At 49.4% G+C, this 20,281-nt stretch overlaps 1 protein-coding gene across 1 annotated transcript; it reads right to left on the bottom strand.

The window, feature by feature from the left end:
- Positions 1-5,238: 5,238 nt before the first annotated feature.
- On the bottom strand, positions 5,239-8,933 carry LOC124690698. The gene is made up of 8 exons (XM_047224053.1): positions 8,692-8,933; positions 7,190-7,817; positions 7,002-7,097; positions 6,646-6,855; positions 6,490-6,555; positions 5,915-5,980; positions 5,763-5,831; positions 5,239-5,681 (listed from the first exon to the last, which is right to left on the bottom strand). Exons 2-8 carry the CDS (start codon positions 7,760-7,762, stop codon positions 5,415-5,417), a joined length of 1,347 nt encoding a protein of 448 aa, XP_047080009.1. The 5' UTR covers positions 7,763-7,817; positions 8,692-8,933; the 3' UTR covers positions 5,239-5,414.
- Between the last annotated feature and the right edge of the window lie 11,348 nt (positions 8,934-20,281).

Genomic DNA, 20,281 nt, shown 5'->3' with positions numbered 1-20,281 from the left:
ATGCATTGTAAAAAGGTTCCATGGACACAAACCAAGGTTCGGGGTTGATTCCCATTTATCCATTATGCGAAGCCTACGAAATCTATTCTAGCGATTCAAGAACTCTGTAGGTTGCGCATGATTCTTCAAAGTGTCTATGAGAAAGACGCAAAAAAAAAAAAAGAGAATTGCATAACTTAGAGGATAAGAAAAGGACACTCTTCTTACATAGGATAGAAAAGGTGTCTAGAGAAGAGGATGGAGAATATTTGAAGTACACTATTGGAATGACTGCTTCAACATTGAACAAGAAACAAATTGGAAGATGACCGGATGAGGCGAACTAGAAAGAATATATGAAGTGAGATAGCAAAGCTATGCAAAATTTGGGGCAATGGACATGGATAGAGGGAAGAGCTTCTCATACTGATTTGGTCTCACATGAGTCTAGATAACACTAATTTATCATGTTCAGTGAAATACTATCTGGATTATCCACTCCAGTTTCATCATTGAGAGAAACCTACACTGGCTATAGCTGGTCACATTAGAAATCGTTTCCTCAAATTCCTTTGGCGTAAACTTCACTCATAACTCATAATATGGATACTTCATAAGCCACCGACGAACTCAACTTTAATCTTCAGTTATAAACTAGAACCAATAGCATATATGGTATCTTGATCTCTGAATGGTCATGTTTGGGTACCAAAAACAATGTCAATATCTAAACCCAAAATTTCATATCATTTCATCTCGAGGCTCACACCTTCAAGGGATTCCGTAAATAACCGAACTTTTGCTTTCCAAGGCTTACTTTATCACCCGTGAAAAAGAACTTCGAGCCAACTACTGACTACTATAATGGAAAGGACAATCAAACAAATACATGATGCAAGGCACTGCAAGCCTTCCATGGCAACGGCCTGCTTACAGGCACCACACCAAATCCATGAGAAAAATCAGAATTAACATATCTCAAAAGCGTATATGCAATGCATGATCCAAAACCCACCTATTGTGCACGGGTGTGTCAAAATTTTATTTGTTATTATCCTATGTCAAGTATTAAGTTGTTTAGGAAAAGCATAAGTTTTAATTGTTTAGTTTTAACAATTTTAAAATTATTGTATCATAATTTATTAATAGCCTACTCCAGAGATCTAAAGCCTAGGCTCTGATACCAACTGTAACATCCCAGGTATGAACCACACCTGAAATGCTACCGCGCCACAACCGAATCTATAAGTTCAAGGATTATCTGAGATTTTGACAGAGTTTCTCTTGTATATACGGACATTCACAATAGGGAGATACTAATAAGAGGATATATAGTGACAATTCAACTTGAAAAAAATTACTCGTTCCATGAAATTTCAGTATATGGGGAGACACCAAATATAACGGTTTAACAAAGTAACCGGAATTAAGAGACTAATATAGTATGACTAGAAGGTATAAAACTATAGATGTCTACTACATATTATCTAAACATGTGTGATGTGCTAAATAAGGGTGATGTGCTCAACGTGTAAATGTGCTACGCCTACGCCCGGGCCCCATGCATGTCGCCTACTTAGTACCTGAAAACCAAATAAAACGCAAGGATGAGTACAGAAATACTCAGCAAGTACAATATGGAATCATAAGAACATAAATCGATGACATCTGTAGAACTTCACTCTGAAACACTAAATTTATAGGAAAAACTGAACTATGGGCTGGTAGTGCTGGCTCGGAGTTTACCAGCGTGTTGGCTCGGACTTACCAACCTACCGCAGGTGTTGGCTCGGAATTTACCAACCTGCAATCTCTTAAGTTTGAAAGGAAAGTATCGAATCAAAGAAGTACCAAATAAGAACCAATCACGCTGAGAGCACAACCAACGACACAACCAAGCGTAAAGAAATGAGGTTCGTCATGCACTTGCCTTAGCCTCGGCGTTCAACGGAAGAATTAATATCAGCGCCGGAAATCCTCAAACCTCTACCACGGGGTGGACTTCAGGCTAGCGCAGCGTCGCTCCGGCGAAACTCCGGCCGGCGGCGTCGCTCCGGCAAGGCTCCAGCCAGCGGCAGGCAACGGCGGCACCAGGAGCGTGGACACGTCGTTGGCGGCGGTAAAACTAGGGCAGGGGCATAGCGTGAGGGCAGGGACCTGGCTGGGCTGGGCTTTGTATTTATTTGCCTATTATTTATCCAGATATGTTCGGTGTCTACACATAGAATAAAATCCAAAGTTTTAGATTCCAGAAATTGTCCACGATATGTTGGAACTTAGAAACAAACAATTCAATAGTCTTTCTCTATCAGCTTAACAAGTCAGACCCTATTGATCTCAAATTTTCCGTTAAATAAAAATTCAATTATGCTCAATTATCTATTTTTTATATCAAAATATGAAATTTAGAAATCCAGGGTATTACACCTGGGACCGAGCCAGTCCGGTTCAAACCAGGCCTGGCGCCGAGTGGCGACCGGGCTACGCGTCCTGGCTTACTGGACAGTGCCCGGTTGGCACAAGCATGGCGCCCGGTTGGTGCCGGGCTGGGCCGGTCTGGCGCCTGGTTGGACCGGGCCTGGGACCGGGCGCGCCGGCGTGGCGGCCGGTCTGACCGGGCCTGGCGCCGGCCTGGACTTCTTCTTCTCCCCGCGCGCATGCCTCCCTCTCCTCCCTCGCGCTTCCATGGGATGTCTCCTTGTCCAGCTTCTTGGCTAGCTCCATGTCCACCTTCACGTCCAGCTTCTTGTCCAACTGCTCCTCTCCTCCTCGTGTGATGCTTGCTCCTTCTTCATACCTGATCATACATAAGTAATAGGACTTAGGCAGTATAAAGTTCTCATCAATCAAAGTATCACTTAGGAACAAATTCACCTGTTGCTTAAGTAGCTTCGCATGAGCTCGTGTCATTGGTCCAATCCTGACTTCATTGGACTTGAGCTTGATAGCAGCATCGTCTTCATCTTACAATGACGGAGGTAGTAGTGTGGTAGGGATGTCCCCATCAGGTAGTCTTCAAGGTGGCAACCGGAACTTTTACACAAAGGTTAGGGCACGCATCCACGACTTAATTGGAGACTCCCAACGACATCCACGAAGATTCACAACAAGCTCGAGCTTTGGGACGACCTCACAAAGATTCACCAAGACACACGAGGGGAAATACAAATTCCTTTGGTTAGGGTGTAGATCTATGCCTCCTCCACCGGATCCGCGAGAATCAAGAGATTCTAGTGGCTAGGTATCTACAAAAAGGAAGCTCGATGTATCAATGGTGAAGAGAGAGATTCTATAGGTTTTTCTACTTGGGGAAGAAGATCCTATGGGCTCTCTTAGATCTCGGTCGTTGCGTAGAAATAAAATTAAAACTGGAACTTCCGGTCTCCGTTGTCGGTAGTACCGTTAGGTCAAAACAGATGCCCAGTGGTCATTTTGCAAAGGGGATCGGGCAGAGTTTGGGTGGTACGGTGGCCGGTAGTACCGGCCAACTTCCAGCCAAGTTCCGGAATGCCTTTAAAGGCTACCAGCACCCTTTTGTGACTCTCGATGCTAGTTTCGGTACTTGAATGGAAGTATGATGCCACTAGAAGTTGCTGGTAGTACTGTCCAACTTTCGGCCGTTCTACGAGGGGAAAACGGAATGGGACGGTAGTACTGGCTGTTCCGGCCACCAAAATTTCAGCAGAATTCTTTGCAACGATACAAGGAAGAGTGATGTAGAAAATAGGATGGTCGGGGATGTGAGAGTTTGGTTTCTGCGCATGACCCCACATTGCATTCCTTCGAGTACATAAAGGGGTTCGCAGCAGAAAACAATAATTTTTCTAACTAGTGTTCTATGATTCCTGGGAGCGAGTGACCCCCCACACATCCACCTCGGAGAAGGGAGCTTCCGGTACAGAGAGGTCGTGCAACTGCATCCCTAGGTAATCCAGGTCCAGCGAGAAAGCTCGCTCGGACGAAGAACCCAAGAGCTCTCCATAAAAGGAGTCCACGGCTTCGGCTTTCTTCTCATGGTCTGAGATCAGCACACCATCCACCTTAAACCGTGCTATGAAGTTCTTGCGTGAAGGTGGAAGAACCTAGTACAGTCATCATTCTCATTCAACCACGTGATCCTGGACCACTGCCTGCAATCGTGCCCTCGAGTGATGACTGATGACAGGCTCAGGAGTTTGCGCTTGAGGAGCTTCCTAAAGCCCCTCTCCTCCACCGAGAGGACCCTCGAGTCCATCGCCACATCCAACCGGAAGGTTTTTTGCCGTGTAGGTTTTTGCAGATTTTAACACTTGCCAAAGAGGTTTATCGCGTGTTTTTGGTCCTTTGCATTTGGATACTCGGCAAAAAGCAGTTTTCCTGCAGTAATCTATTGAATTTGCTTAATTCATTTTTTTTCTTTCCAGCACATTTTGCTCGGTGTTGCTCGGTGTGCCGTGGTGCTAAAGCTGATCAAAATCGCGCCCGGTTCGCATGCATCAAACGGTTTGCGGCGGAGACAGAGGAGGAAGGAAACGGCCAAACCACACCGCGCACACGCAAAGCTGGACTCGCGGCCGCAGCACATCGGCGGCGCCTAAACCCAATGGGAAAAACCCTAGCGCCGCCCGCCCATCCTCCTATATATACAGAGCGCGGTGTCCAAACCAAAGTCGATCCGGTCCTAATCCTCCCAGCCCCCATCAGCTCCGGTCCAACCTCGAGAGAGAGGTGGGAGCAATGGCGCGGGTTCCATTCACCACACTGCTCGCGCTCAGGTGCCCTGCCCGCCACCTCCTCTTCTCATCTTGATTCCATGGCCTCGGATGTTTATGATTTTCTTGCAACCATGATACTTATCCGTCTTATTATTATGTCCGTGGTGCTGCAGCCGGCGGGGTTACGCCGCCTCGGCGGGAGCGGAGGTGCAGAAGCGAGCGCCGGCAATGGCTGGCAGAGTCTCGGGCGCGGAAGGCGGCGCTGGTCAGGCGCCATCCAGCGGAGACATCTTCTGGATGAGGGACCCCAAGACGGGCAACTGGATCCCCGAGAACCGGTTCGCCGACATCGACGCCGCAGAGCTCCGCGCGCAGCTGCTCTCCAGGAAGGCCTAGACGAACAAGGCGGACACCCGCGACGGCGAGCACCACACAGCAATCCCAGTCCCGGCTGAATCTGAGATCGTACTTATCCAAAAAAAAAATCGCTTTATTTGGCTTGTTAGAATGATCGTGTTTGGAAATCAATAGAAATTTTTGACATTGCAGTCTGAATAATCGAATTTTAAAATTTTCATTTTGGCAAAACGGAAGGACTGGCCGTTGGACTCTGATTTCTTGAGGCAAAGTGTAGAACTACATGATTAGGGAGGAAATGGATTGACCAACATGGATGGCAAGCGACAGCAGAAGCAAATTGTTAGGGGAATATGGATCTAATCACCGGCGGCGGAGCCTGCATCACATCGTCTTGAACTTCATCTCCGTAGGGACGCCTGGAGCATGGAGGGTGGTCTGCGGCCGGATGGCCGCAGAAGCAGTCCCCTTCTGGGTGGACAGCGCCGACGCCAGGCCGATGGGCATGAGGCAGAGGCCCTTGCTCTGCAGGTACTGCATCGCCATCGTCATGTTGTTCTCCATCAGCTGCGCGACCTCCTGCTCGAACGCAGCGTTGTCTTCGTCCGGTTGGGATCTTGATCTTGGGGATCCCAGGAGAAGCCCAGAGGTCTGCATTGCAAATTTGCATCGGTGATAAAAGAAGAATGAATTGCCAAAATGACAACGGACTGTTTAATTTTTTTACTGTACCTCATCCTGCGACTCCATCAGAAGCGGAACGACGGCTTCGGTCGCGCCCAGCCTGCTCATGCTCAGAACCTTCAAACATATCAATGGCGTCAGTAGAGAAGCAGGAGAAGGTAATTGACTGAACAAAAGTGACTGCGGCAATGCATACGGACCTTGGTCTGTAGCTGAAGAAACTTTATGTACTCGATGATCTCCTCAAGCATAGACGCCTTGTCCGTCTGCGACACATAAACCAAGGTTCAGAAACAAGCACATTGCATAGTCAAAACCAAGGTTCAGAAACAAGCACATTGCATAGTCAGTTGAACAGAGAGAGTAAAATTTCGCCCAAGTTTTTCTCGGTTACATACCACCAGAGTCAGTCACCCACACACCCACCCACGGTTAATTGGAGGAGGGCGAGGTACAGGACCTCGCCGCTTCTCTGCCGTGGGGGATAGGGGGGAGAAGGAAGAAGAAGGGAAGTTTCTTCCTTGGCCTCAATAAATTAACAATGATCCTATCTATATATTGCATTCACTAACAGCACGGCACTATTTTAGGCTCAAACTCATAAAGGCCCCAGGTATAAGCAATGGCGATCTGGACTCTGCCTAACGAAAGGTAGGGTGAGCTTCCTTGTTCGGTGTCAGCTAAACATAGCCGTGATGTGTGTATGTTCCTTGTGCTACAACTATGTCAGGTGGGTGTGCTGGTCGAGCGGCAAAAGAGTGAATTGAAATACTACCTTGTTCGAGTTTGGAACCAGCTCCTGCAAATTCTTCATCCTATCAGATATCTTCTCCCTCCGGAGCTGCAACCAGACAGAACCCAGTCAGAACTCCGAACACGAAATAATGAGGCTAGGAGAAACGAGAATCGCTGTGATGGACGGGCGGCTCACCCTCTCGGCGATGCTGTGCGGATCCGTGGCCTGGCCCCGGCGAGCCCTGGCGCGAGGCTTTGGAGCAGCTCCACCACCGCTCCCAGCGACCCCATTACCGTTAATCTTGCCGCCGCCGTCTTCAGAAACCAGTTTGGGATTGAACGGTGCAAGCTGTGGGCCGTGAACCAGCGAGGAGAGATCCAGATGGCGCAGGCCGCCGCTGAACTCCTGCACATGTTGCGATCAGGACATCAAGTTAGTTGACAGTTGAGACACACGCCTCCTGAATTCATCACGTATAGGGTTGATCCGGTTCAGCGCCAACCGTCAGATAGCAAGTACTGTACGACCGACTACTAGGTTGTCTCACTCACATTTTGGTTCATCTGGTGCAGAGTGTCGATGCCGGGGCGAACGTGCTGTCCAGGAGAGAACGACAGCAGCTTGCCGCTGCTGAACTCAGCATCATCCTGCAGGCACAGAACAAAATGGATCATTTACTAAGAAGATTAAGGGAAGGTTTTCGTAGTAATTAATCCGTGCCAACTTTTACGAGACTTACGTGTAGCTGCAGCTGCGCTGGGGGCACGGCGCCGAGCTGCTGCTGGAACCTGCTCGTCCCATTAGGGGCGCAGGCGGCAGCCTCGTGCAGGAGATCCTCGTCGGAGATGCCACCGAAACCGAAGCTCTGCGTCGAGGTTTCGTCGCCCGCCATGGAGCCGAGGCAGGCCGGCGGCCACGCGACCGGGTGCTCTGCACCCATGAGGAACTGAGGCAGGCCGGCGCCGGACTGCTCGCTCCCGCTGCTCTCGTTCGAGCTGCAGATCACCGGGGCGCTGTCGGTCAGCGACACGGGGCACGGCAGGATCGTGCCCAGCGCGCCGGCGCCGTCGAAGTCGAGACCGTCGCTCTGCAGCAGAAACTGCTCGTGCAGCTCCGCGGACGGCAGCGCGACGCCACCGGCAGGAAACGCGGTCTCGGAGGAGCCGTTTTGGAGGTGGTAAAACCCCATGCCTTGTGCCGAGGAACCGACGAGAGAGGAGGCTCCGGTGCCTGCCCACGAGGACGAGCCGGCGAACACCATGTCCTGAGGCCATGCCGACGACGGGATGAAGGGATCGACGAAGCCACCCATCGATCGTGCTCTTGTGTAATTCACTCGACTTGAAAGAAGGAAGAAACGACTCCTGCTACAGAGTTAGAGGAACAAGATTACTATGAGTGATCACTACACACTACTAGTGCAAGAAAGAGAGGTAGCACATCACAGAGTAACGTTGACTACAGTTCAGCCTTAGATCCAGAACAAAATGATGTCAGCGAATGCGATTGCTGATAATAACAAAACTAAGGACTATAGAGGGTAACTAACTACCAAGCGACCGATAAAATAAAAGAAGGCAAGTAGTCACTCCTGCATAAGTATATCCATTTCTTCACCAGCCATCTGACAGAAGGCACTAGGAGAAGGATCTGCCATAAAACCCCCCTTATTAAAAAGGATTCTAACTCGACCGTTCGCATCTGGATTGCAAACTGCTGCATAAAGAACAATTCATGGGGTAGTCACAGAGTCAGCAGGTTTTAATGGCGCCCAAATGGCAAATTATGGAGTAAATTAGTAGAAGGATCTACGATCCGTCACTCGGCTCATACTACTGCATCTAAATAAGATTCAACAGGATTCATCAACTCCGGGTTATTGCTATCCTCGAACTAGCGACAATTTCATCAAGAACAGGAACAATGAACCAATCTGCGCATGTAAAAATAGTAGCAGTTGAACGAAACAAAATCCTAGCATCCAAAAGCGAGTGCGAGAGGCAGAGCTTGTAACGCGAGGCATCCAACACAACAGCGTCTTACACAGAACAGAAAATCTGTGTTCTCTACCAAAGATTCGCCCCGAAAATATACAAGAACAACAACACAAGAAACACGGAATATCGCGCGATTGTTCAAGAAACTACCAGCACGAAGATCTCAATTCATCTATCTGAAGAAACTAACCTGAAGTAACCGAGTGGACGGAGTAGAGCCAAGGGAAGAAAAAGGGGAGCTCACAGTTTGACGAGGAGGAAGACGATGCGATAACCGCTTCAGCTCCGCTCCTCCGCTTTCTCTGGCCCGGCCTGAAGAAGAGGAGAACTGGGGAGGTAGGGAGGGAGGCGCTGTTTGGTTTGTTTTCTCTGCGCGTGGCTGTGGCCTGTGTGTGTGACTGCTTCGCTTCGTGTGCTTGTACCCGCGCGTGCCTCGCACCACGCCTGACAAGTGTAGGCACGAGAAGCGGGCTGATTTGTTATACACTCTCGTCCCGGCCAAGTTTCTTTTTTTTTCTTCGTTTTTTCTACTACTTTTGTGCATGTCCATTTCTTTTGGTTACCCACGATGGATATATGTGCGACAAATAGTTTCTCATAGATTCCACGAAATGTCCTCATGGTACTTTCTATATACGCTTGATTTTTGAAAGCCACAGGCCAACTTGTCCCCTCTACAAAATTAAGTTTTTATGACATATACTCCCTCCAAAAGTGTAGGGAGTTTATACAATCCGTTTCTGATACAAGTCACGAACCGGTACGGTGGCAAGGGAACCCAGGAGGCGGCGGAAAAAGGCAAAAAACCCATCTAGGGTTCCGTCCTCCTCGCCGGCGATACCGCCGGTCCGCTCCGCCTCCGGTGGCCTTGGGGCCTTGGAGGTGTGGTGGACCACGGTCCCTCGTCGGCGGGGAGTTTCTGTTCTTAATTTAGTTTGCTTTTCAGTCTCTTCTTTGGGATGGTGAGGCGGCAGCTACATCCTGAAGTCGAATAAGGTCCTCCCCGCCCTATCCTCGCTCCGGTGGTGCATCTAGCGTTGTCGGAGGGTGCGTGGAGTTGTGTGCCCGTGTTGACGTCGAAACCCCCCGGCGGGCAGAGCGGGCAACACAAGTAGAGCCGGGAACAACTAGGGCTGCGGCTGGCCCCGATCCCTCGGAGCGACGGCCCGCAAAGCCTCCCTGGTCACACGTCCGATGCTATCGCAAGGGCGTGCCACCTGACCTATACCTGGTCGGGAAGGTGTGGATGATGCCTCGCTTAGTTTCCTGCATGGCATACACGTAAACATTAAATACGAGCCTCGATCGGCTCTCGAGTTATCCCGTGAATCGGCTCAAAGAGCCGATCCACCCATGATTCGAACGAGGTGTCCGAATATATGGTGGTCCTGCTTGATCAAGATAAAGCTAATAAGATCTACGACGATTTAGGGTTTTCACCGCATAATCGGATCATCCTACTCACGATTGGGCCTCGCGCTCGCGCACGGTGACCGTAAGCCGATCCTAGACAGGGCCTAAAAACCAACACGAGGTTGATCCCCGGAACATCATTTCTAGGGCTAGCAAACGTCACCCTACACGCCGCTGGATCCTCCAACCCTTTGTAGGGCCTAACTAATGCGGATATTAAACTAATCCTTGATGATCAAGGAGCAACCGTAACGGATCAGATCTACTAAACTATGATCAAGCGGGGTGTCGCCCCTACACCTGAGATAGGTGTAAGGGCGGCTAGATGTGCAAGGGTTGCATAACGAAAGCATGTAATTCGAAGAACAATGCTAACCCTAACACATCTAAGATAACTACATTGCTCGCCATCAAAAAGGCTTCAAAGCACGAGCAACGCATGAACAACGTGGGTAGGCTTGTGCTTCCTAGATCGCAAGATGCGATCTAGGCAGCATGGTGCTTACCGGAGAAACCCTCGAGACGAAGGAGTTGGCGATGCGCCGAGATTTGTTTGTGTTGAACGTTGGTTGTTGTTTATTCCATAAACCCTAGATACATATTTATAGTCCAAAGGACTTTCTAACCGAGGCGTGCACCTAACCGTGCACGGGTAAAACTCTAACTCCTAACCGACACGTAACCTAGTATGTTACAGTATACAAGGGCAAACTAGCCCAAACTTTACATGTAAGGCCGATTCACGTATTTCTTCTATATATATATATTCTTCAAGCCCATCTTGATCGCGGCCCACCTCTCGACTCGGTCAAATTCTGGTGATAACACATGCCCCCCTGGTTTTGGAAATGTCATTTCCAAAATCATTACGCTTTCCTTTCGTCGGGTCATGTCGTGGCGAGCGTAAGCCGCCGCAGAATCTTCCATCATTACGCCTCGCCTCCCGGGCTTCTCCGTACGAATTGACAATTTCGGCATCACGTCCCCGAGAACCGTCATGGCATTAAATCTCCACTACACTCCTTTTATTTATCCGTGCCAAACGGTTCACCACTCCATCCCCTTGCTCTGCTCCGTCCACCAACGCCAAAAACCCTCTTCCCCGCAGCCATGTCTTCCTCTTCCTCCTCCGATTCGAGGCCCCCCCTCCAATCGTCGCCGAAGAACAAGGAAGAGGACGACCTCCACTCCGGGGTGAACCCCATCTCCTCTGACAAGGAGAAGAAAGAAGGAGAAGCAGAGAAGACCAAGGCCTCCCCCTCCGCCAGGCTCCCGTCGAAGAAGCGCTCCCGCATGTGGGCGGACAGCGAGGATGACGATGACGACGAGGAAGGAGAAGATGAGGAGGAGGAAGAAGATTCCTCCTCCTCCGCTGGGTATCCTCCAACGAAGCGCTTCCGCAGCTGGGCGGATAGCGAGGATGATGATGATGACGAGGAGGAGGAGGAAGCCCCAGCCGACGGCTGGGGCAGCATGTGCGAGGACTTCTCCGGCAGGTAGCGCCGATGGCGACGCCGACGACGACGCTAGCGAGGAGTAGTTATGTAGGATCGTAGTCCCTTGAGCAATCGGCTCTTCTTTTGTTCTTCTTTTGAGCAGTCGGCTCTTCATTGTAAGAAATCCCAATATTAATGAAGAATTTCCCTTAACTTGATTTCGCCGATTTCTTTCATTCTGATTTTGTCGATCGTTGGCCTAATCCATGCTTAATGACCGATGGCAACGCATCGGTTTCTCACGATAACTGCGAGACAGGCCAATTCAGCTCATCCCTCCAAGCTAGCCAGCTCGCCGATGACGATGGCACAGCCTGATCTTAGTAGGCTGGCGACTTGATCTTAAGCGGGCGTCTTTAACGAGCCCCGGAACTGTCTTGGATGCTCAAACCGATGACTCCGTAACGAACACCACTCTCCCGGACCAGTTGTGATGTAGGGCTAGCCGATTCCAACCAAATCGGCTCCCCAGAGCAAGGATCTTTAGGGCGAGCTGCCCCCCGAGCCTTAATCAAGGCGAATCAGCCAAATGTGCCGCCATTGGCCTCAAATCATGACGTAGCCAGCCGATTTTAACAACATCGGCTCCCCAGAGCAGAGAACCTTCAGGGTGAGCTGCCCCCCGAGCTTCTTCAGTCTACTTCTTGCGCCTTGCAGGCCAGATCGGCTCCTTTCCTTCGGCGGATCTAATGCAACCCATCCTTGACCCTGATCCGCACGTCCAGGCTGCTCCTGGCAGTGTTCTTGAAGAGAGGACCCGAGCAATTGAACCATTGAACCACTCCATTGAGGAGTTCTTCCATCATAGCCTTTCTTCGTGGTCCACTTCCTCGCGACAGCTATACCTCTTGAGTCGATGGCCATGCATCGGCTTTTATATCCTTAAGTCGATGCCTCGCCGCATCGGCCGTGCTTAAAATTTTTTGAATTTTTTACGGCCGATTTATGCATCGGCCCCATACTTTAATACCCATCACCACAGGATGAGGCACTTCTACCGCATATCCTCGTGTTTTATCCACTGGGTGCCCCCCGAGCCGATTCTCGTCAAGAGAATTGATGGTATCGGCTTCGTTGGATTACATGTTGAACCCGAGCAGAATGGATGGTGAGGATAATTTTGGCCGATTGCTCGGAATCGGCCTCCACGTTGCTTGCTCGGTGAAGGTTTTGTAATGTCCCTTCATAATTTTTTGGGGCCGATCACAAGGATCAGCCTCGCCACGTTTGCTCATTGACGTGCTCTTGCTATTCGTTCGTGCCGGTAGATAAAACCAGCCCAATCTCTGACTTTATCATGTTGGTGCGCTTGCCGTCGTCCACCTTGAGTGCATCGTGTAATCGTGGAGCACTAAGCTTCGTCGGAAGAACGAGCACCATGTTTGTGCCAGCCCGATGTTTCATCATCGGCTTTCCTTTGCTTGGGGCGCCACTCCATTTTCCGTGGACGACCCTCTTCATCCAGGGTTCGCTGAACCTTCGCAGCCAGATCAGGCCTTGCCTTCTTCAATGTATGCAAGTATAACCTTTCGGCTTCCTCCAGGCCGCGCAATCGCTGAACCCTGCGCTTCGGGAACGGCTGAGTCCATCGCGAGCACCACCTTGGCCGGTGGTACCGTCTTCTTCTTCTCCCCCGTCTTCCGAATCTTCGAGATCTTTCAACCGAGGGACTCAGCTCGTTTGCTTTGTGGCGGGAGAGGCCCTAGGCGCTTGAATACGGACACGTTGGCTGCCTCCTTTTTCTTCTGGTTGCATTCTGGGCAATTGCCGATTGTGGGCAATCGGCTCATTCCTGAATCCCAGCAGTGTCTGAAGAAGGGACAGTCCTAGTGCCTATCCTCGTCGACTCGCTCCCCCAACTTTTCCTTGGCACGGCGCTCGTGCTCCTCCTCATCACGATCATGCCGACGACGTCTCCTGTCGTCCCTAGCCAGACGATCTTCTTCATCATCGTCGTTGTATCGCCGGCGTTGGTCATACCGACTCACATACTTGTTGAGGAGGTGATCGAGAGAGAGGTCGTTGATACCTTATGTTTTTCACCTCTCCCTCTCGTGACGTAGCGCTTGCCGTCTTGGCGGAGCCAATCGCGTGGAGCGGCTTCCTCTCGTATCTTTGCTATGAGAGCAGCTGCCCTCATCTCCGTCCTTACCAGAGTGGTGTCCGGGTCCTACCATGTTGATATTGCACGAGAAATCCGGCTGGCACCCTCCATGGTAAGTATACTCCACCATGTTTACGGCGGGGAAGGGGTGTGTGTCGACCTTCATGGCGTATTGGTTGAAAATCAACCGTCCGTTTTCTATCGCCATTTGGATCGCTGCCGCCACACCCCGCGATCGTTGGTGGTGTGGGTGAACGTGTTATGCCACTTGCGTATGGCTTTCCGTTCAGCTCTTGCACCGTGGGGATCTTGTGGCCTTCGGGTACCTTTATATGCTTCTCCGTGAGTAAGAGATCAAAAATCTGCTCGGCCTTGGTCACGTCGAAGTCGAACCCTTTTGGAGGGCCTTGTGGCTTCACCCATTTGCAGGACACGGGGCCCGTCGCTCGAGTCCATTCAGCCACTGCTACCTCCCGATCTCCCGCAGCACCTTCATCCTCGTCCGCCTCAACCGAGGTCACCGCACGCTTGAATTTGTCCTGGTAAACATCTGGGTGGCGCTGCTCATATGCCGACAGCTTCTGCACCATGTGCGCCAATGAAGGGTAGTCTGCTTGGGAGGCCACGTCCTTAATCGATGATGAGAGACCCACCACCGCCAACTCGACTGCTTCTTTTTCACTTACATGAGCCGAAAAGCATCGGTTCCTAATGGTCCCGAAGCGCTGGACGTATTCCGACACTCGTCTCCCCGCGCTTCGTCGTACTTGTGCTAGATCGGCAATACCAACCTCGGAAGCCTCCGAGTGATACTCGCTCATGGAACTTGCTCTTCCAACTCGCTTCCAAGTCCGGATGGAGTTCGGTGGCAGCCGATGTGTACCACCCGAAAGCCGATCCCGTGAGGGACTCGTGCGAAGAACCTCACACGCAACTCGTCCGATGCCGAGATCGTGCCCAGCCTGTGCCAAATATCGGCTCACATGCTCGATGGAGCTGGAACCATCCGATCCACTAAACTTTGTGAAGTCCGGGAGCCGATATTTGGGTGGTAGCGGGATCAGTTCGTAGTCGTTGGGGTACGGCTTGGTGTAGCCGAACGTCTTCCTTTTCGGCATCATGCCGAACTGATCTTTCAGGATTGCACAAATCTGATCCGCGGTGATGGCCGAAGGTGTCGAACCCTGAAGATTCGCCGGGGTGGCATACTTAACCAGCCATGCTTGCTTTACCGGTTCTAAGCCAACTGCAGGAGCTGGGCTTTGGAGGTTTGTCGGAGTGGCGTACTTGGCCAGCCACGTTTGCTTCTCAAGATCTGCTCCCCGACGTTCCTCCCGTTGTCCCGCAGGCCCCTCGCTGTTGCAACCTGGTTCGAGAGTGCCCAGGTATTGCAGTCTAGTACGTATGCGCACGCGTATCCGTGCGGGATCTCCTTGGGTGCCTCAGGTAGGAATTGGTAGTCACTAGGATCACCACCAATCTTGTAGACGACGTATGCCGATGAGTTCGGCAGTTCCGGTGCTGCCCATGCAAACGGCAACGGAGGATGGGACTGGAGTGGCATCTCTCCTTTGAAAGTCCCCAGAGCTGGTCCCTACGGAGAATACCGGTGGCTCATGATTTCCTGGACCACGCGCAGAGCGACACGCTCCAAAGTGTTCACCAGGCTCTTAGAGTGGCGGTGCAGCGAATGAGCCACCATGTAGTTGATCTCCGACGCGGCGACCTGGTGCGTTCTTCTCGACGGGCGGACAGGTCCACTCCATCGAGTGCGCCTTCAGGGTGTGAAACCCTTCCACCGACGCCATGGGAGCGGGTTCGGTGGAAGGAGCCGATGAGTTCGGCTTCGAGGGTTGCCTTGATCTCGTCATGTTTCTTCTTGGGTTCATCGAGGCAGATCCTCGTACTTGACCGGAGTGCCTTCCGCCATCTCGGATGTAGATGGCGATGTGGTGGATGTCGAAGGTTGTCCCACCGGGCGTGCGCAGAATGTGTTGACGTCGAAACCCCCGGCGGGCGGAGACGGGCAACACAGGTAGAGCCGGGAACAACTAGGGCTGCGGCTGGCCCTGGTCCCTCGCAGCGACGGCCCGCAAAGCCTCCCGGTCACACGTCCGATGCTATCGCAAGGGCGTGCCACCCGACCTATACCTGGTCGGGAAGGTGTGGATGATGCCACGCTTAGTTTCCTGCATGGCATACACGTAAACATTAAATACGAGCCTCGATCGGCTCTCGAGGTTATCCTCGTGAATCGGCTCAAAGAGCCGATCCACCCATGATTCGAACGAGGTGTCCGAATATATGGTGGTCCTCGCTTGATCAAGATAAAGCTAATAAGATCTACGACGATTTAGGGTTTTCACCGCATAATCGGATCATCCTACTCACGATTGGGCCTCGCGCTCGCGCACGGTGACCGTAAGCTCGATCCTAGACAGGGCCTAAAAACCAACACGAGGTTGATCCCCGGAACATCCTTTCTAGGGCTAGCAAACGTCACCCTACACGCCGCTGGATCCTCCAACCCTTTGTAGGGCCTAACTAATGCGGATATTAAACTAATCCTTGATGATCAAGGAGCAACCGTAACGGATCAGATCTACTAAACTATGATCAAGCGGGTGTCGCCCCTACACCTGAGATAGGTGTATGGGCGGCTAGATGTGCAAGGGTTGCATAACGAAAGCATGTAATTCGAAGAACAATGCTAACCCTAACACATCTAAGATAACTACGTTGCTCGCCATCAAAAAGGCTTCAGCACGAGCAACGCATGAACAACGTGGGTAGGCTTGTGCTGCCTAGATCGCAAGATGCGATCTAGGCAGCATGGTGCTTACCGGAGAAACCCTCGAGACGAAGGAGTTGGCGATGCGCCGAGATTTGTTTGTGTTAAACGTTGGTTGTTGTTTATTCCATAAACCCTAGATACATATTTATAGTCCAAAGGACTTTCTAACTCGAGGCGTGCACCTAACCGTGCACGGGTAAAACTCTAACTCCTAACCGACACGTAACCTAGTATGTTACAGATACAAGGGCAAACTAGCCCAAACTTTACATGTAAGGCCGATTCACGTATTTCTTCTATATATATATATTCTTCAAGCCCATCTTGATCGCGGCCCACCTCTGACTCGGTCAAATTTTGGTGATAACAGCCCGTCGGATCTGTCGGGATCCGGTCGGTTTTCATGTTTGTTGGTGTGGTTTCATGATAGTCTCTTCCGATCTACGGTTGTCATCATTGACGATGGTTGCTGCTTCCGGTGCGCTGGTCCTTTGGGACCTTAGCACGACGACTTCCGTCCGTCTACTACAACAAGCTCTACTACGACAAGCTTTGCCTGACTCCGGCGATGGAGGGGCGAGGACAGCGGCGCGCCTTCGGCTCGTGCTAGTGTTTGTAGTCGTCGCTAGGTGGTCCAAATACCAATTTGTAATTTTCTTTACTTTTTGGGTTATTTGTACTACTGTTGATGATTATTAATAGATCGGTGGATTTCTCGTAAAAAAAGTGTAGGGAGTTTAGTTTAAATATGGGATAATTTAAGCTAAACTTTAACACTTATTATGGATTGGAGAGAGTACTATTTACAAATGCAAATACTAAATTATCATACCCAAAAATATGAATTCAACATTGTAACTTTCATAGCGCAAATAAAACTTACATATTGGAAGGGGGTGAGTTCGCTGATCTCTACCTCTCGTGGCACTGTTCCACAAGGTCCCTCAAATCCATGCCAGCTAAAACATCAGTACTGTAGTGAAGATAGACTCAAACGTGGCATCTTAAAGTCTTAATTTGAAATGTAGAATATGAGAATCAGATGAATAGACAAATCACAAAAATTCAATGTCATGACTAGTGGATTCCTATAGGAATCTAAAACACAAAAATTGTACATCATATTTGTTCGGATGCTCTGCAAGGAATTTGGCAGGGATATGCCTCTTCACGAGAGGGAGAAAAGGATATAGTCACATATTGCATTGAACTTGTCAAAGAATCATAGTTTATGATTTTTGTTGATTCAAGAGATTTTCATAGGAAACTTAGAGGACTAATTGAAATCCTTAGGATTCTATCCTTTGTGTGTTGTTTGAATCGTAGAATGGAGCCTTGTTGGAATTTTCTGAGGGTTTTTTTTGCACTACATTTCTAAGATTTTTGTATCCACTTGAACCTCTTATAAAGAATTGTATCATTTTCTTACGACGGAAACAAACCAAAATCATATAGCATTCATATGGAATCAAGGCGAATCAAAGATGTCCCGATCCTCCAAAAATTGAAGAAAATAAGATTCTATTCTTATGAAGATAATATCTCCAAACGGAGCAAACAAATTTGAAGTGTTATCCATAATTTAGGGGAAGTTCAACTTTTTTTAATCAAATCGACCATATGGAATCCAAGGGAAGTACCATTTGTTCTTATGAAAAAAATTAGAAACCCATTTTGTTTTATCCCCGATGAATTACACAGCTCTTTTTTAGCACATATCTATCCCACACATTGCTTTTCTGTCCAATAGTTCCGAGTATATTTATATCCTTATATGTGCATAGCTGTCGCTAAAACAGGATTTTGGGATTCCATATGGTTGATTCGATAAGCTATATGGTTCTTTCACATCTTGACAGCAAGGACAAAGAGACAAAAGAAGAACAACTTCCTTTCCTGATGGAAAGGGTGGAAGAACTCATGGACAGTGACAAAAGGAAAATGTGAACAAGAATGATTAATACCTAACAGTTGTGCTAGTTGATTAGCTAAGTGATGTTCGGAGAGTATTAGAGCGATGGAACTAGCTGAGGGTAATCTTGGCGTAAAGCTGTTGCCTACTAGGCCTGTAGATTTTGAGTTAATTATATGCGTTGTCTCTGATTAAAAAGGAGGGTGTCCTTTCCAAGAGCAGGCCTCCTGATCCAGAAAACGATTTTGTTCTGGCTGGATCTCTCTCGGGATCGACAGCAACGGTTCCGGGCCATTTTTAATCACACCCAGGTCGTTGTCCGCAGTCGGCTTTGCTCCCTTTCGCGTGCTCGCAAAAAAGAAGAGAGGGTTCCGCTTATATGCAGAAAAAAAAAGGAGATGTGAGGGAGATGACCGAACTGGCCCTTGTAGCCGTTGGTAATGGTATACTTTGGCCTGGTCAATTAGTGCGCGTTTCTCGTGTGTAACTCCCGTTTACCATTTCCAGTGCATGCAACTGTCTTTTTCTTTGCCTTTTACCACCACTCCTACTGCCACTTCTTAAGAGCATGTATAATGGAAAATGCTTAGAGATTAAAAAAATTAAATGGTTTTTGTTTTAAACATGTGTATTTATATTTATTTATACTATACATGTGCTTAACCTTCTACACAAATAAGCATTAGTGCTTAAGAAATTTTTTGGTTTATGTTCATGATCACTCCTCTAAGCATCTTGCATTGTACATGGTCTAAGAATACTTCTTAATTAAGAGAAACTTTAGGAGATCCCGGATAAGTGCCTAAAGTGGATAACTCCAGCGGTTATACGGTTCTGGGCTCAATTTACATCCTGAGCAAACCCCCGATAAATGATCAGCCAAAAAAAAGTTATCCATAGTACCGATTTCGGCTCATCCGCGCGCTATATACCCAGTGGAGAGAGCTGAATCTGGGTTAACATCCCCATTTCCCCACCTCGCGCGCGCCAAAGGGCCGATCTTTTAGGACTCCGCATCCAAAACGATGGCACCCGCAGCGACAAGACATGGATGCCGCTACTAATCGTTTATCCGTCCACCACACTCGCATGTGAGATCCCTCGACACCTTCAAGCACAAGGACCGCCGCCACCATGGAACAAACTATGGCGGGATGTGGGAGCAAGGCAGGGCCTAGGGTGGCAACCGACATCCCGCATATGTCCCGGAAAAGCAAAACCAAAACAAAAAGTAGGCATGGAATGAAATGAAATGAGAATTAGTGAAAAATTGGTCCCGCATCCGCGCCGCTTGACACACTAACAGGTGGCCACAACCGTGTGGACAATAGTTTTGTTAATGGTAGATGGGTGAGTTCTGATTCTTAGTGAGTTTGTGCGGTCTCACTCGGACATCACTTGCCGAGGATCCGGAGATTCGAACCGCTAGTCATCCATTACACGTTAGGCCGCCTTTCGGTATAGGTGTTTTTCAAGGTTTGAACTGAATTTTTCCCTGGCTAACCCAGCAATAATCTCAAATACTCTCCGCAAACCATTCAACAAGCGAGGCTTCAACGGGATTAGACCCGGTAATCTTTGCAAACTCAACACGATTGCGGCAGATCGTGAGACACGAGGGGGTACTCGCGTTTTGGCTATTGCTAAACAAGTTGTGGTCATGCACATCCTAATCCCACGCGCATGTTGCCTACCTCCATCCATGCACGTCCTAACATCACGTGGTGCTCCGTACAACCGTCTACGGATCCATCCACGCTCGTCCGCAACTAGGGGCGTGAGTGGTTACCCAAGCCTCTTTTGGGGCTCTCAGCGCATGCCCCCCGGGGAGCATGGCTGGTGAGAAACAACCCAAAATCCATGTTCTCCAAAATTTTTGGTTGCACACGTGGAACTTTCCGCATGAGGGCGGGGGAACAAGAGTAACAGGTGTTTGGTTGGTTGCGTTACACCATTCCATCATAGTCTAAAACTACTCACTGTTGTTTGGTTGCAACAATATCAGCTGGACATGGTAACCTCTTCCTTTGAGAGGTGAGCTTACCCAACGACATAACACAAAATATGTTTGAGAGAACACGGACTTAAGCTAAGCAGTTCAGCCTAAGGGGTGGT

Source organism: Lolium rigidum, chromosome 2 (assembly GCF_022539505.1).
Source record: "Lolium rigidum isolate FL_2022 chromosome 2, APGP_CSIRO_Lrig_0.1, whole genome shotgun sequence".
Lineage (NCBI taxonomy): Eukaryota > Viridiplantae > Streptophyta > Magnoliopsida > Poales > Poaceae > Lolium > Lolium rigidum.
Note: the sequence above shows the minus strand (reverse complement) of the source record. Positions and strands in the feature narration are given on the sequence as shown.